Source organism: Cavia porcellus, unplaced genomic scaffold, assembly GCF_034190915.1.
Source record: "Cavia porcellus strain 051 isolate PalLab524CR breed Dunkin Hartley unplaced genomic scaffold, mCavPor4.1 scaffold_5, whole genome shotgun sequence".
In the NCBI taxonomy this organism is placed as follows: domain Eukaryota; kingdom Metazoa; phylum Chordata; class Mammalia; order Rodentia; family Caviidae; genus Cavia; species Cavia porcellus.
The window spans coordinates 47791420-47806520 of NW_026947488.1; the positions used below are offsets into that span (position 1 = coordinate 47791420).

A 15101-nucleotide genomic window follows, 5' to 3' on the forward strand; every position below is an offset into this window, starting at 1 on the left:
AGGGTGGTGGGGTCAAAAGAGGCAAGTGGCCAGGGGTGTGACCTGGAGGGGTACTTCTCCTTCTGGCTCTGCCCAGCACCCTGAGCCTGAGTGAAGTCTTTAGCTGAAGCTGGTAAGGGCCACACCTGAGACCACCCTCCCGGTGTCACCTGATCACCTCACCACCTGGCCTCAGGCAACAGGAGCTCTTCCTCCACAGTGGGGCGGCCACCTCAGCACCAGCTGCTGCACCCACCTCTGCGGAAGGCAGCGCAGGGTTTCCTGCTGCGAATGCTGCTAGGGCAATCCTGGTGGGCAGAAGCAGGGGGGTCAGCCCCGCACGGAGCCAGAAGGGCAGACACACTCAAATGATGTCACACTCAAAGATTTCAGATCACCCAACCGGGAATTTTAAATCTGCATTCCAATGGACCGGGTTGTTTTGCTTTAGCCAGCCCCAGCGTAATTCAAAGAGTTCTCAAGTTCCAGATTGGCTTAAAAAACAGGAGCTCTGACGGCGTGCAGATTCCAACCTGTGCTTAATAGTAAGAAACCCCAGACCTTCAGTCTCCTGCCACAGCTCGGAGTTCCAGTTTTGCACCGCCCCCCGCCCCGGAGCTCCCCAGCTACACCACACTGCCCTGTGGAGCCTCCCTACAGCTCTCCCCGGGAAGATCCGGTTGCACCCGCAGAAAACAGGGCGCTTCTCCGTTGCGCGGGCGACCCAGATGGGGAAGTGCAGCAGAGCTCAGAGGCTCCTACGGTCCCATTCACCCTAGGCGGCAGGGAGTAGCAAGCCCCGCGGGGGCAGCGCCCGAGGCTGAGCTTCCCCAACCCCCGCGCGCGCCCTGGGCGTCGCCAACTGAGCGCGCACTGCAGGGTGCCGGCGGGGACCCAGAGGCGGAGTCAAGAGCGGGGCGGGGCGCGCGGTCCGGGTCCGAGTGGCGGGGCGCTGCGGGGGTGGGGCGACAACTCCGGCAGGAGATACCGGGAGCTCGGCGCTGGGAGACTCGGGGCGAGGAGGAAAGAGGACCGCGCGGCCGCACGCTCGGCGCCTCCGCTAGTGCGGGCAAGGTCCCGAAGCGGGAAGCCAGCAGCCCGCCGCCTCCACGCAGCCCGCGACCCTCGCCCGCCCTCAGGGTCCCGGAGTGCGCCGGGGGAGGCCGAGGTAGGAAGCTGCTCCGAGCCGCGCGGTCGGGACGAGGGAGGCGGGGCGCGGCCGTCACCCGGCGAGGGGCTCCGACGCCCGCATCTTCTCCAGGCGGCTCCGGCCGCTCAGCCTCCTGCTGCTCCGGTGCGCCCGGGCTGTCTCGGGGCTGGCGGGCTGCTTCCGCGAGACCCCCGCTGGGCTCCCCAGTATCAGCGAGGACGCCACGCTGGGACCGGGGAGCGCGGGTCCATGGCAGGTGGCGGGGAGGACAGGGCAAAGGGGAGCAGAATAGGGGAACCCCGCGCCCCCCACCCTCTGGCCCCCCAGTTTTCTTCCCGCAGACTTTGCTGGTCCAACGCGACTCTCTTGAGTTGGTCCCTGCTCCCTCCCGGGCGATTCCTCCGCGTGGTCGGTCAGGGAGGGGCAGAGGTGCCGACCCGGGGACACCGCGCGTCCTGTAAATGGGACGGGGACCGGCCCTGCCTGGCGGACACGCGACCCCCCGCCCCCCGGCGCGACCCCGGCTTCTCTGTCCCCGCCCGACCCGTCAGCGGGGTTTGAGGGTGACGCGTTTGAGTGAAAGCCGACCTGGAGGGAAGACCCCGGGTGCAGAGGCCGCTGGGACTTAGACATCACCTGTCCCCAGTCTCCACATTGTGTGTGCAGCTGGCGGACGCGCTGCGGGCTGGAGTCTCCGGCACCTGTGACACTCCTCTGGTCCCTCGCCGGGGTGGCTGTGCTTATCCCGCACTCTTGTTCTCCCTGTCAGGGAGTAACAAGACCTGCTGTCTTGTTTGGTCACTTCTTGCTACTGACGCCCAGCGACTCCTGCACTTGGGAGTCATTGGCAGGTGCCAGAAGCCAGGGAAAAAGGCGTTCCTGGCCGGTCTGACGCTCCTTATTCAGTGGGGCTGGGGTCCTGGCTCTTCTCCTGCTCACGGGGACACCGTGCACCCGGTGCTGCCCTGTCTCCCAAGGGCTCCTTCTGCAGACTTCATTTCCTCTCCCTAGGCATGCTAAGGCCCCAAGATAAAGAACCTCTTGGACAGTGATGCACAGGTCAGGCCTTGGACCCGCTGGGGTCTTAGTGACCTCCACCCCCACCCCCAGGAGCTCTTTCCAGGCAGTTTTCAGTTAGAGGAGCCACACCTGGCAGAGGACCCAAGCCCTAATGACAAGCCTCCCTAGTCAGGGTAGGTGACTGGGGGGAGTGGGGGCAAAGTCACAAGCAGCTGGCCTGATTGGAGATAAAGGATTCCTCCAAGAACCGGGAGAGCAGCAGAATTCCCTGGCACGGTGCCTCATTCGTTCACTTTCACTGGCAGCTTCCCACCCAGCCCAGTACACATCAGCCCTGGTACTGGGCAGCAGGAATTTGGTTTGCAGGAAGTTCGGGCCTCTGAGGGCATGAACCCCTGGCCCAGCAGGACTCAGCCTGCGCTTGTGAAAATGGCTTTGGCTCAGGGCCAGGGAATCTGTGCCCTGCTCTGGAGGAAAGACCCTTTTCACTGGCACCACCATAGAAACCTGGGACAGCCAGCCTTAGAAAACCTTTAGAAGACCCTCAGTAGGGTGCTGATGAGAAGGTGGGGGGCAGTGTAGCAGTCAAACCAGCACTGGCCCTGAGAAAAGGGCAGAGGTGCACATTCTTCATGAGTGGACTGAACTCTGCAGTCCTTCCTGACAGCTCCGCAGCTGGTGGAGAGGCCCTGCAGCTTCCAGATCTTGTGTCCCCTCTCTGTGTCACCCTGCAGTTCTGTGAGGCGTGCTCTGGAGGAACAGTACCAGGCATCCTCCCTCCAGTGGTTGTGTCTCCTTCCAGGTCCAGGACAGTATCAGTGCTCCCCAAGGATGTGAGCAGAGTGCTGGGCTCACTGAGCTGGGAGACCCCCAGGCTCCAGGCACTGAAACCCACCCATCTACCCTGTGCCCAGCCATCACCATGGCAACCCAGAACAGAAGCACTAGTTTCACATCCAACTTGAATCCACCCCAAGACCATGGCTCCTCACTGTCCTTTAACTTCAGCTATGGTGATTACGATCTCCCTCTGGATGAGGATGAGGACATGACCAAAACCCAGACCTTCTTCGCAGCCAAGATCGTCATTGGCGTGGCACTGGCAGGCATCATGCTGGTCTGTGGCGTTGGCAACTTTATCTTCATTGCTGCCCTTGCCCGATACAAGAAGCTGCGAAACCTCACCAACCTGCTCATTGCCAACCTGGCCATCTCTGATTTCCTGGTGGCCATCATCTGTTGCCCCTTTGAGATGGACTACTATGTGGTACGCCAGCTGTCCTGGGAACATGGCCACGTGCTCTGTGCCTCCGTTAACTACCTGCGCACTGTCTCCCTCTATGTCTCCACCAATGCCCTGCTGGCCATCGCTATCGACAGGTGAGGACAGTGGGCAGGGGTCACGGGTTGGAGCCAGACTTGTGTCTTACTTGGTCTCCAACAGGCTGGCACTGCCCAAGATTGAATGTTCAATGATCTGTCAGGGGGTAGGGAGACTGCAGCTGTGTTCTCTTCCCCTGGATGTGAACAGAGGAGGAGGCTCCTGTATCCCCCAGTTCAGGCCTTGTCCTCAGAGGTAGGGGGGCACGCACCACGGCACCACATACAAGGCAAAGCGGTATACCTCTACTGCCTCTGCTCAGAAATCATGGGAGCCTGAATTAACTAGGAGTGCTTCCAGTCAAGACCTTAGGTACCAAGTTCTTCTACTTTCCCGTGCACTAGAAACCTCTCTTGTACCTCTGAACTAGCACGGCCCCACCCCAGGCAACCATTGATCTGATTTCTGTCATTATGACTCTTAATACCATTCTTTCTGTCCTTTAACTGCATAAAAAAGAAGTCATCCAGGAGTTAGTCTTGTCTTTGGTGAGTTTGCTGCAGAGCTGGTTTTAAATAAGATAGCAAGATTTGCTTGCAGAAAAGAGGGAAGGACATTCTTGCGTTTACTTTTTGCATAATCGGTGCGCTCATCTGCATATATTTACATGAGATGTTCCAGAAGTCCTTGCTCTATTCTAAATCTGTAAGGTAAAGTGTATAATAACAACTAATGACAAATCTTACACAAGTTTCATTTATGCAGAGTTACAGGCCAGCATCAGACCACCAGTGGCTGTTTGAGGGGGACAGTTGGTAATCACATCCTCTTGGTGACTGTCCACTCTTTGGAGCTGTGCAAAAATTCACTTTGATAAGGGGCTTAATCATCTTTTTTTCCCTTTCATCTCCTTTCAAAGCTTCAGCTTTTCCTGTCAGTGTCATTTAGATTTTTCATTGTTTTTAATCAACCAGTTTATTATTTCCCATTTAGGGTGAGAAAATCCACATACAGGTACAAGATGCATCTTCTCTTTTACAGCATAATACCTGTAGGAAGTGCACTTTTATTGCAAATCTCTGGCCCTGGTGGGTGAATTATATGCTTACCAACCAGCTGAGCAAACTCCCCAGGGAAAATGACACAAAGGATCATTTGATGAAATGACTCAGATGGATTCCTGGGCCCCACCTGGGTCTCCTGAATGGGAATCTCTTGGAATGGGTCTGAGAAATCTGTGTGTTCATCCAATTCATTGCTAAAAGAAGAGTGATCACCGTTTCCTGTTGTTGTGCTGTAACTTTTGTCTTCGTGATGTGATTTTTTTGCTGTTGTGTTCTTTTGTTTTGTCTTGTTCACGACACTGGAGTCTCTTAGGAAGAAATTTTTCACCCCAAACCAACCCAGCCTCAGGCTGCCTCCCAGCTCCAGGGACAGTGCCACCACCCAGCCCACAACCCTCTGCCTCACCCTACCAGGCACACCCGCTATGTCCACTCCTGGCAGTCATCCCCCCAGCCTCATTTCTTAGCAGGCCATGGCTGGGCCATGATGATGCTTTTCTGACCCACCTTTCGCTCCTGGGCTCCCTCCTGCCCCCAAACCCCTACTTATGCATAAGAAGGGAAAGAATAACACCACTGATGGATCTTCCTGAAACACTGTGCTGCTGATAAAATCTGTAGACATTCCAGTGCCCACGGAACACACGGCAAGTCCTGAGCCTGCCATTCAAGGCCTTTATAGCCAGATACCAGTCTGCTTTCCAAACTCAGGCTGTGTATGGAGAATCAAGTAGTCTGTTCCAAAAGACAATGTGTTTGGAAAACAATAACCACATCTCTCTTTCTGTCTCCACAGTGCTGACACAGAGCCTTACACCTGTGTCTTGATTTGAGTTATTCCTGGACACTCAGACAAGGATCCATGCCCAGGTCGCACCAGGAAGGGTCTGTAGGGCAATGGGAAGAGAGGCAGGGAAGGGAAGGCAGGCAGTGCCAAGTGTATTGCTGAGCAAGTGTCCACTGTGGGCAGCTGGAGCTCCTTCCTGCTGAGGGAGGCTGGAGCCAGTGTGAATCACCCCTCAGAACTGCCCCAGGCATGGGAAGCTCAAGAGAACTGGGCTCTCTATGCACCAGGTTCCCTAAGTAGCTGCTACCGCCCGCCCGCTCTGGTACTCACGAGGACCGTGGAAGCAAGAGGAAGCCTTCGAGGAAATACGGGCGTGGGAGGTGGGGGTAGGTGGGGTGTGCGGAGTGAGGAGCAACCTGACAGACCTAGAGCAGGTGGCTGTTTGTCTGGAAACAAGTGAGTGCAGGAAGACACAGTCCTTGATTTCAGGGCTCTTCTGCACAGAAACTAGAGTTTATGAAACATAAAGAGTAATCAAAAGATACTGATTCATAAATGCTAGTGGGCTCTCTCTCTCTCTCTCTCTTTATCTCTCTGTTTTGTTTAGTTTTTTAGTGGTTCTCAGCCTTCATCTGAGCTATATCCCAAGCCCTTTTTTTTCAAAAAAATTTTTTTTTACTTTGAGATAAGGGGTAAGGACTCAAAATTACTAAGTTGTCCAGGTTGGGCTTGAATTTGTAATCCTCCTGTCTCAGCCTCCCAGAGTGCTGAGATCTCAGGTGTGTGCCATCATGCCTGGCATAAATGCTGTTTTCTTGCAAGACAACCTCTCTGAGAAGCTGATAATTACTGGTAGAGGAACTAGTTAGAGGAGAAGGCTTTCTAGTGTGGGCAGGGGGCAGTGTTTAACAGGTGAGAAGAGGTGTCGCACAGCTCAGCCTTTAGAGTCTGATAAACCTCAAAGTTGTAAAAGCAGCAGATGAAATTTCAGGCTTTAAGATACAGGATCTTAATAAATAGCACCCCTTTCCATCTAATAGGTTTTAAACCAAGTGAAAATAAGACAAATGATTAAAAATAAAGATGGGGCAAACTCTCATCTTTGCCCTGATGATGCTAATTTGGGGAGTAGGCTTTTGTGGGGTGCCCAGATATCTCTGCATACTCAAGCCCAAAAAGAGAGTCCTGCATCCTCCTGAGAAGCACAGAGTCTCCGTGTACCCCGTTTAGCCTTAGGTCACACACCTAGTATCTCTACTATGTACAGCTATCAGCAGGACCGCGCAGTGCCATTTCTGAGTCCTGCAGCCAGAGAACAGCCCATTTCACATTGTAGAGCGTGGAAGGAAACTGCTGACCCATGAACACCCGGATAGGCTTTGCGGATATCTCCTTTGCCAATGAGTGAGTCACGGGAAATGATCAAGTAAGCAGAGTACTACAGCTTCCAGCATGCATTATGTATGCTGACTTTCTTGGAACCTGACAGAAGTCTTGACAGATCGTCAATAAGCTGATCATCCCCATTGCACAGACGGAGAAACTAAGTCCCAGGAGCATAAATGATGTATCTAAGTGTGCAGCTTAGATCCGTGCTTTCTAAGTTAACTCCTAGGTCAGTGTTCTTTTCTTTGTGATTTGTTTGATGACAACTCTGAATTTTGGAACATCTTGCAGAATACAGAAGGTATTGTTAGAGCCAGATGTGGTGGCACACACCTGTAATCCCAGCACTCAGGAGGCTGAGGCAGGGGAATCACCACAAGTTCAAGGCCAGCCTGAACTACATAGGGAGATCCTGTCTCAAAACAACAAAAGCAAGAGTGTGGAAATTCCCTTTGGTGGTAGTTATTGTGATACTGTTTGAATTGTCATTGCTGGATTTGTTCTGCTTGGATACAGTTTGGATTCAGTATGGGAGACAGACTATTGCCCACCCGCCAGGATAGCCACATCCAAATTCCCAGCATCTATGAATATGATACATTACACGCCAAACAGGAGCTAGGGGGAAGTGTTCTGTACTGCAGGAGCTAGGCGTGGCCAGTGGACTCACAGAGGCTCTTCCTCATGAAAGACAAAGGCAGAGACTCAGTGTCCTCATGGGAAAGACAGAGCAGGCCATCACTAGCTCTGTGCAGATAAAGAGCTGTGAGGCAAGAAGCGCAGGCAGCCCTGGGAAAGGCAGTGAAGGGTGCTGTCCTAACTGTAGCCTAGCACAAGCCACGTCAGACTTCAGGCCTCTAGAACTGTAGCGTAACCCACTGGAATTAGTTGGAACCGCTGTGTCCTTCCTGAGCATTTGTTATAGCAGCAGCAGGAAGCGAGTTCACGGTCACCAGAGAAGGACGGGGCGGGAGAGGTCTCTACCCCATTGAAGTGAGTCAGCTTATTTGTCCCGTCTCTGACCCTGTAAGTTTTGTCAAAGGTCACCCAGAGTAGTCAGAGAGCCGGTGAAGAACCACCAGGGGGCGTTAGGGGTCAGGCTGGGGAAGCCGTGCTGCAACAGGATCTGGAATTCAGTGGCTGGGAGCCAGCAGCTCCAAGAGAAGATAAAACACGCTTGGGGCACTTGTCAGGGACAGGAAGCAGCAAGAGGCAGAGGCCTTCTTAGTCAAGTCCGAGACTTGGAAAGGGTCTGGTTACAAAGGAAAGGTGATCTGGAATTTTCTATACAAACTCCCTGATTCAGGCTCTAGGAGTGGGTCACATGTTCATTTCCAAGGTTAACTTACTTTTCACCAGGCCCCACAGTCTCCCACCATCTCTTCTTGCCTCCTACCCATAAAAGGCACAGAAATGAGGAGCACATGCCTGTCATCCCAGCATTCAGGAGGCTGAGGCAGGAGGATCGCTGTGAGTTCAAGGCCGGCCTGGGGGTACATAGTGAGTCCACGCCAGCCTGAACTACATAGTCAGTCCTGTCTCAAAAACTCAAAGCAAACCAAAACAAAACTCAGAAATGATTCTAGGGCACCAAAATATCATTAGATCTCTCTAGAAAGAAAGTGTTCAGTCCACATGAACTCCACAAAGGACTCTGAACTCTTCTTTCCTAGACAGTGCAGCTCACTGAGAGAGTCCAGGTAAAGCCTTGTGGAGGTCCAGTGACTTCACAGTCCCCTCATCTGAGTGTGACACAGCCCAGGGAGGTGAGTAGCAGTGGTATATCAGGAGCCTGGATTCCAATGCCTGCTGGGAACAAGCTCAGGCAGACATATCCTTGTCCTTGGAGTATTTGGTTCTGCTGCCCTGTCCCATAATAAGGGCAACACTTCCCGGGAGGGGAGCAAAGCCTCACTCCCCACACTGCACAGCCCTTCCTTCACCTCTGAACCCTGAGATATCTGAAACAGAGAGCTTGGAGAATATTGCATTCATGGGCAGAAGGACGGGATTGAAACCAGAGTGCTACGGTAGGATCGCTGATAGTAACAGGCCGCAGGTGCATGCTGAGCCCCCGCTGCACAGCGATAACTCCACATTCTCATAGATAATGCTCACAGCCGCTCTGCAAGGTAGGCAGCATCTAATCCCAGGTTACAGGAACCAAACTGGGGAATCGAATCTCAGAGAGATGAGTAATTTGTCCAGACTCCTAACCCAGTCCCAAGGAAGCCAGAATTTACTCAGCAGCCTGTTTGGCCCAAAGCTTGTGCTGATTCCGCAGCAGCACCCCACTACACTATTCCATAGACCTGCTGATCTAGCAAACACACAAAGAAGCCGGTTAAATCTGGATAATGGGCACAGGGGGACTCATTGTGCCATTCTGTCTGCTTTTGTATGTGTTTAGAGTTAGTTAAAAACCTGTCATGAGCTGTGAGTGGTGGGGTGTACCTGTAACTTCAGCACACTGCAGGCTGAGGCAGGAGGATCTCGAGTTTGAGTCTAGCATGGGGAACTTGGTGACTTTGAGATCCTGTCCAAGGGACAGGGTTGGGGGTTCTAGCTCAGTGCAAAGGCCTACTTCAGTCCCTACTGCAAAAAAAGAAAAAAAATCCCATAAATGCTGTTTCCAAGTATACTTCATTGTGACCGTTGGCTGCCCTGCCCCACCAGGTACCTGGCCATCGTGCACCCGCTAAAGCCCCGGATGAACTACCAGACGGCCTCCTTTCTGATCGCGCTGGTCTGGGTGGTCTCCATTCTCATCGCCATCCCCTCGGCCTACTTCACCACAGAGACGGTCCTCTTCATCGTCAAGAGCCAGGAGAAGATCTTCTGCGGCCAGGTCTGGCCAGTGGACCAGCAGCTCTACTACAAGTCCTACTTCCTCTTCATCTTCGGCCTGGAGTTCGTGGGCCCCGTGGTCACCATGACCCTGTGCTACGCCAGGATCTCCCGGGAGCTCTGGTTCAAGGCCGTGCCCGGCTTCCAGACCGAGCAGATCCGCAAGCGGCTGCGCTGCCGCCGCAAGACGGTGCTAGTCCTCATGGGCGTCCTCACGGCCTACGTGCTGTGCTGGGCGCCCTTCTACGGCTTCACCATCGTGCGCGACTTCTTCCCCGCCGTGTTCGTCAAGGAGAAGCACTACCTCACCGCCTTCTACGTGGTCGAGTGCATCGCCATGAGCAACAGTGTGATCAACACCGTGTGCTTCGTCACGGTCAAGAACAACACCATCAAGTACTTCAAGAAGATGATGCTGCTCCACTGGCGTCCCTCCCACCACGGGAGCAAGTCCAGCGGTGACCTGGACCTCCGGAACAGCGCAGTGCCAGCCACCGAAGAGGTGGACTGTATCCGGCTGAAGTGACCTGCGGCATGACGGAATTGAAAACCTAGCTCCAGTCCTCAGCATCACACACCATCAACCAAGGCACAGGCTGTGTTTGTGGCACGGGACATCTGTGTCCACACCTTCCTGCCCCCTGGGAGCTGGGTGTTTCTAGATCTTAACAAACAAACTAATCCAGAGACCAAGTGCCCCAGCCGGCATTCGCTGATGTGCACTGAATAGACACTGCGTGTGTGGCACGGTCATGAAACGAGAGGCATGTGACAGTGAGTGATGTGAACCACACACCTACGGTGGGCAGGCCACGATGAGATCACACAAAGGCTACGGGACTGGCACTGACTGATGACATGCTGCGTGCAGAAGCACTGGGAACCAAAGCAAGGTGACAGAAGCTATTGCAGTCATCAAGCTGGGTATAGATCTGGGAATGGCTGGACAGAGGCCACATGCGGTTATCTGGAGCCCCCCAACCCCTGTCCCTGTTCCCTCATTCTGTACTTTATCAGTGTGGGAACATCAAGAGGCCTCGGGACAAAACACTTAGACACAGTAGGAACACAAGGACAATCGTCAGCATGGAGCCCACACCTCACAGGAAGAGCAAATGCCGTCACACGGCCTTCTCAACCCAGCTCCTGCTATCTCCTGTGATGTCTCTAGGATATGCCTAGACAGTGGTTTTTCTTGCAACCAGGCCAGCAGAATGCAGTTCCTGAAACTTCAGTGCAAATGATTTCAGGGTTCTGAGGTCCAGAGGAAGAGACCAGAAAGAGGGACGGAGGAAGAGACCAGAAAGAGGGACGGTGGGAACATAACTGTGTGGTCTGTTGGCTGAGACTTGGCTCATCTCCTAGAATACACCCTCTTCTACAAAAGGAGCCCTTCGTGGAACCCCAAGGCCTGCGTTCGAGTTCTCACTTGGGTTCATACAGCCCAGATGCTTCTTCCCTGTGTCTCAGTCTGGCTTTAAAGAACGGGGACAATGAAGACATTTTCTCTCCCTGATGTTTTCAATACCATCAGGCAACCCTTGGAGGTCACAGTGCATGCATATAATTTTCAACTGTACATGTGGTAATAATGAGTAGGTGATATTGACCATTTGTGTGGGGGAGTTTGTTTAGAAACCCTGTTTCCTGTGGTTTTTATGGAGAAACACTTCCATTCTTTCATCTTGCTCTTTGGACCAGGCACCCCTGAACTCTACACTGGGGTCCCTGTCATGAAGACGGGAGCCCCAGACTCAGCAGCTCTGGGGTTAGGAAAGTTCAAGTCATGTGTGGCGGGCATGGTACGGAGCCCTACCCTTGTTCCTTCCGATCGGTTTTGGAGCAGAGACTTGCAAATGGTTCTTGATTAGAGCTTTGCCATCCACATTTGGTCAGCTCCTAACTTCCTGTAGAGAAGAAATGACTTAGTTGCTTTGCTTGTTTTTAAAAATTATCTGTTTGTTTCTCCATCAATGAAGTTTCAGCCCACTCTTTTCCGTCCTCGGCCAGCAGACCCACCTTTAACTTTGGCACTGAACCTTCAAAAAATGCAAAGTATCCACCTAAAAAGATTCTGTAAAATCCCAATTTTATAGAATCTCAGGATGCATTCTGAAGCCAAGCAGGAGAGCATTTTAGGTTGTCTGTGTGTTCAAAAATGTAATAATTGTGTCTGTATTACCCTTTCAGAAGTCATTTTTGCCTTTTTATCCTAAACTATACCATCCCTCTTTCATTTAAATTTAACTGAAAAAACTTGTAAATATCAGTGTTTTGTGACCCAGTGAAAAAGTGTTGTGTTGTTACCAAGTGGAATAATTAACATATAGAATCTTAATCACAAAGTTCACAGATTTCCCTGCTTCTCTTTTATATCGGATTTAGATATAAGTAAGTCATAGCCATCTCGATAGCTCAGCCCTGAACAGAGAAAGAATTTATTCAAGGTATTTTTAGCAGAACAGTGGTAGCTCAGACCAAGAGCTGGGGTTATCTTTATTTCATCCCTCATGCTTCCCGCCCAGGTGGGAATTCTTGTGTCAGTGCCACCTGCCCATTTATCTGGAGTCTGCCTTGTTCGAATGTAAGCTGCTGTTTGAATGGAGACTTTTCATCCCTCCACCTGGAATTAAAACAATAAATTAATTGCATTTGTGTTTACGCGTCTCAAGACTGATTAATGGTAAGCATCAGATACTGTTGACATGCCAAGATATGCACACATTTATACATATTCCTGTACAGGGAAAATTTTAATCTTATTTGGCAAAATATAAATTTCCTCTGCCAGAATAAAACGTAGCTCCGAAGTGACACTTAAGAGATTTTTCTTTCAGCGTCCAGCATTTAAAATAAGTTGCTTCTCAAATTAGAGGAAGTCAAACAACAGCTCCAAGGCCACAGGCATGCAGACCAGTCCCACACTTAACAGGGAAGAATATGCCACAGAAGGGAATCAGATCAGTGAGCGGAATTTCTGCCAGAAAGTGATGGCTCCAAACACATCCTTCCGGTTTAACCCTCATGGCATGCTGGGGCTCAGTGGGACACCAGGACAGGAGAGGCCCGCAGGGCATATAATCCAGCTCCCTCTTTTCTTAGGTGAAACCTGAATTTCATGGGAGGAAATGACTTGCTTGAGGGTACACAGCTAGCACTTGCTAGTGCCAAATCTCTGCCCCAAGATTTTATCTCTGAGCCCGTGGATGGCACTTGGGCTACTTATGTCTGAGTCGCTGAGCATACTTAGAGGGTCTTTTAAATGGCACGTGGGCTTACAAGACTCTCGAGCTGTATGGAAGTCACCTTTCCTCCCTCTCCACCCTCAGGAGCTCACAATGCAGACTTCAGGATTCCAGGGAAACCACAGAGAATGACAGCAGGACTGCTCTGGCTGCCCTTTGCCCCTTGAGCATCCATGGAGCTGTTTCCTGGTGATGCAGGGAGCCATGAGGAGAGGCAGCCATGCCCCAGGGAAAGCAGGTGTGGGGAGAGGGGCTTCTGGGCATAGACAGAGGCTGTCCGGGCCACCCAAGACACCCCTGGCCAGCCCAAGCAGTGGGCATTCCTCCTGCTTCCAAGGGAGGCAGGTGAGAAGACCCTCCTGATTCTCCCATTTTCTCCTGCACCAGCTGGAGGGGGCACGATCTGGCCAGCACCTGTTGCACCCCCCATCACTGCCCTTGGTTCCCCCTCAGCCCCCAATGAATCAGGGCCACTTGCCTCAGTGTCTTTCATGGCTACCTATCAGTCACCCCCTTCCCTCCCCTCCAACATGAGTGCAGCTACACACTCAGCACTGTGCCCTCCCTTAGGGTCACCAGACCCTTGTCTTTTGAAGAAAAGGAGGGGGCACCCTGGAGTGGCTAAGATTAGGGAAGGAGGGATCTGGGCTCATTGTTAACTCTCCACCCCCCACCCCCCACCCCCAGCTAACCTTCCAGAAGATTCTCTGGTTTCTGGCCTGGCTCCATCTCTGGATGCCACCATGACAGCTGCAGCTGTCTGGAGCCTACACTTGAACCAATCACAGGGCTACATTTGAACCAATCACAAGGCTACACTTGAACCAATCACAGGGCTACACTTGAACCAATCACAGGGCTGCAGCTGCAATATCAGCAGCACTGCCAGCACTCCTCTGCCACTTCCTTCCAGTGTACTGACTCCCTGTACCTAACTCAGGCCCTGTTGCAGTACTTTGGTGTTTCCATAAACCTGCTCAGGATTTATCTCTTAGGTGGTGTGAGCTCCGAAAGTCCTGTAAATCTATTGAGGATAGGCAGCCTGAGTAGTGTGCACAAAGGTCAGTTCAAAAGAAAGACAAACGGCAGAGGCTGTTAGCACTAAAGAGTCCCACAGACCAGCAGTCCATGAACAGCAACAGAGACTGGCGCCCAGGCCAGTCAACCTATGGTATCCAGCACAAGCTGACACTGGATGGCAGTGGCCAGCAGCTGGTTGTGTCAGCTGCTGGCATTCAGCATTGTCTGGTGACTGCTAGCAGAGCTACACTTTGCCAATTCATGATTTACATCTGCACTCAGCCAAAGACTCCTATGCTGATTCACAACGCCTGGCATCCGATGCCTTGGGCCATCGGGTTGATCTCCCTCCTGAGCTATACCAACCACCAGCCAGGAGCACGTCGCCTCCTGGGGTTCCTGGTGCCCCTTGAAAAGTAGCATGAGCACAAATTCTGTCTCTGTTCCTTCCCTGGCAGAAAATTAGATAGCCAGTCCCAAAAGGGCCTGGATACAGAGTCCCTGGTGTGTACAGTGACAGTGGCCCCAGATGCAGCCGTGTTCACTTAAATCCACACAGTGTTTGCTAATCTCCATGTTTGATCTCAGCTCTGTGCTGGGAAAAATCTCGCTACAATAGGCAGTCTGGATCACCATGGAAAATGTCATTTCCTAATGCAGCTTCTCCATAGCAAGAATATGAGCATATTAACCACCAGAGGCCTATACTGGCCCAACAAGGGGCTAGCTGAGAGGCTCAGGAGATCATCAGCCTTCAGCTATTAGACCCTCCATCCGTAGACCGTGAGGTACACGGTAGTTTCAAAGGCAACAGCAATAGCAATAATGCGTCTTGAACCATGCACTCCAATACAGGTACTCCAAGAGCTCAGAATAGAAGTCACCTTTTCTACATCCTATATGCTCTTAGAAGTGTGTTTGACACTTTCTCTGGCTACAACCAACTGTGTGAGCAGGGTCATTTCACTGGAATTCAGAAAACTATCACTGAACAGGGAAGCAGCTGGGCTTTGCCGCCTGGAAGTGGAGAGGCCGCTATGAAGGCAGAAGGGCAGACCCAGGTCCTTGCAGCTCCATGCGGAATCCTGGTACTCAGACTCCACACGTGCCTCGCAGCTGAGGTGAATGGACTCATCTCTAGAATTTCATGCATTGCTGACCAATATCCCCAGCTTGAGGTCCAACTCCTAGGCAAGCTCGCCATGCACTCTGTGTGCAGAAATCAGGTCCAGTAAAGAAAAGGCTTTTCAGACCATTCATCCAATCCCAGCACTGGATGCTG

At 52.2% G+C, this 15101-nt stretch overlaps 1 protein-coding gene and 1 long non-coding RNA gene across 2 annotated transcripts; one reads left to right on the top strand and one right to left on the bottom strand.

Moving 5' to 3' along the window:
* The first annotated feature begins 1015 nt into the window (after nucleotides 1–1015).
* Nucleotides 1016–12211, top strand: Prokr2 (prokineticin receptor 2). Its single transcript, XM_003476598.5, has 3 exons — nucleotides 1016–1147; nucleotides 2952–3529; nucleotides 9384–12211. The coding sequence occupies exons 2-3, from the start codon at nucleotides 3072–3074 to the stop codon at nucleotides 10078–10080; spliced, it is 1155 nt and encodes a 384-aa protein (XP_003476646.1). The 5' UTR covers nucleotides 1016–1147; nucleotides 2952–3071; the 3' UTR covers nucleotides 10081–12211.
* LOC111753399 (uncharacterized) lies at nucleotides 12005–13580 on the bottom strand. Its single transcript, XR_002788196.2, has 2 exons — nucleotides 13492–13580; nucleotides 12005–12177 (listed from the first exon to the last, which is right to left on the bottom strand). It is a non-coding gene; the product is annotated as an uncharacterized LOC111753399 (long non-coding RNA).
* Between the last annotated feature and the right edge of the window lie 1521 nt (nucleotides 13581–15101).

Bases quoted from the DNA above. Each gene is read 5' to 3' on its own strand.
- Prokr2 (XM_003476598.5), top strand. From the start codon at position 3,072: ATGGCAACCCAGAACAGAAGCACTAGTTTCACATCCAACTTGAATCCA. The intron at 3,530-9,383 runs GTGAGGACAGTG...CTGCCCCACCAG, and splicing joins CTGGCCATCGCTATCGACAG to GTACCTGGCCATCGTGCACC.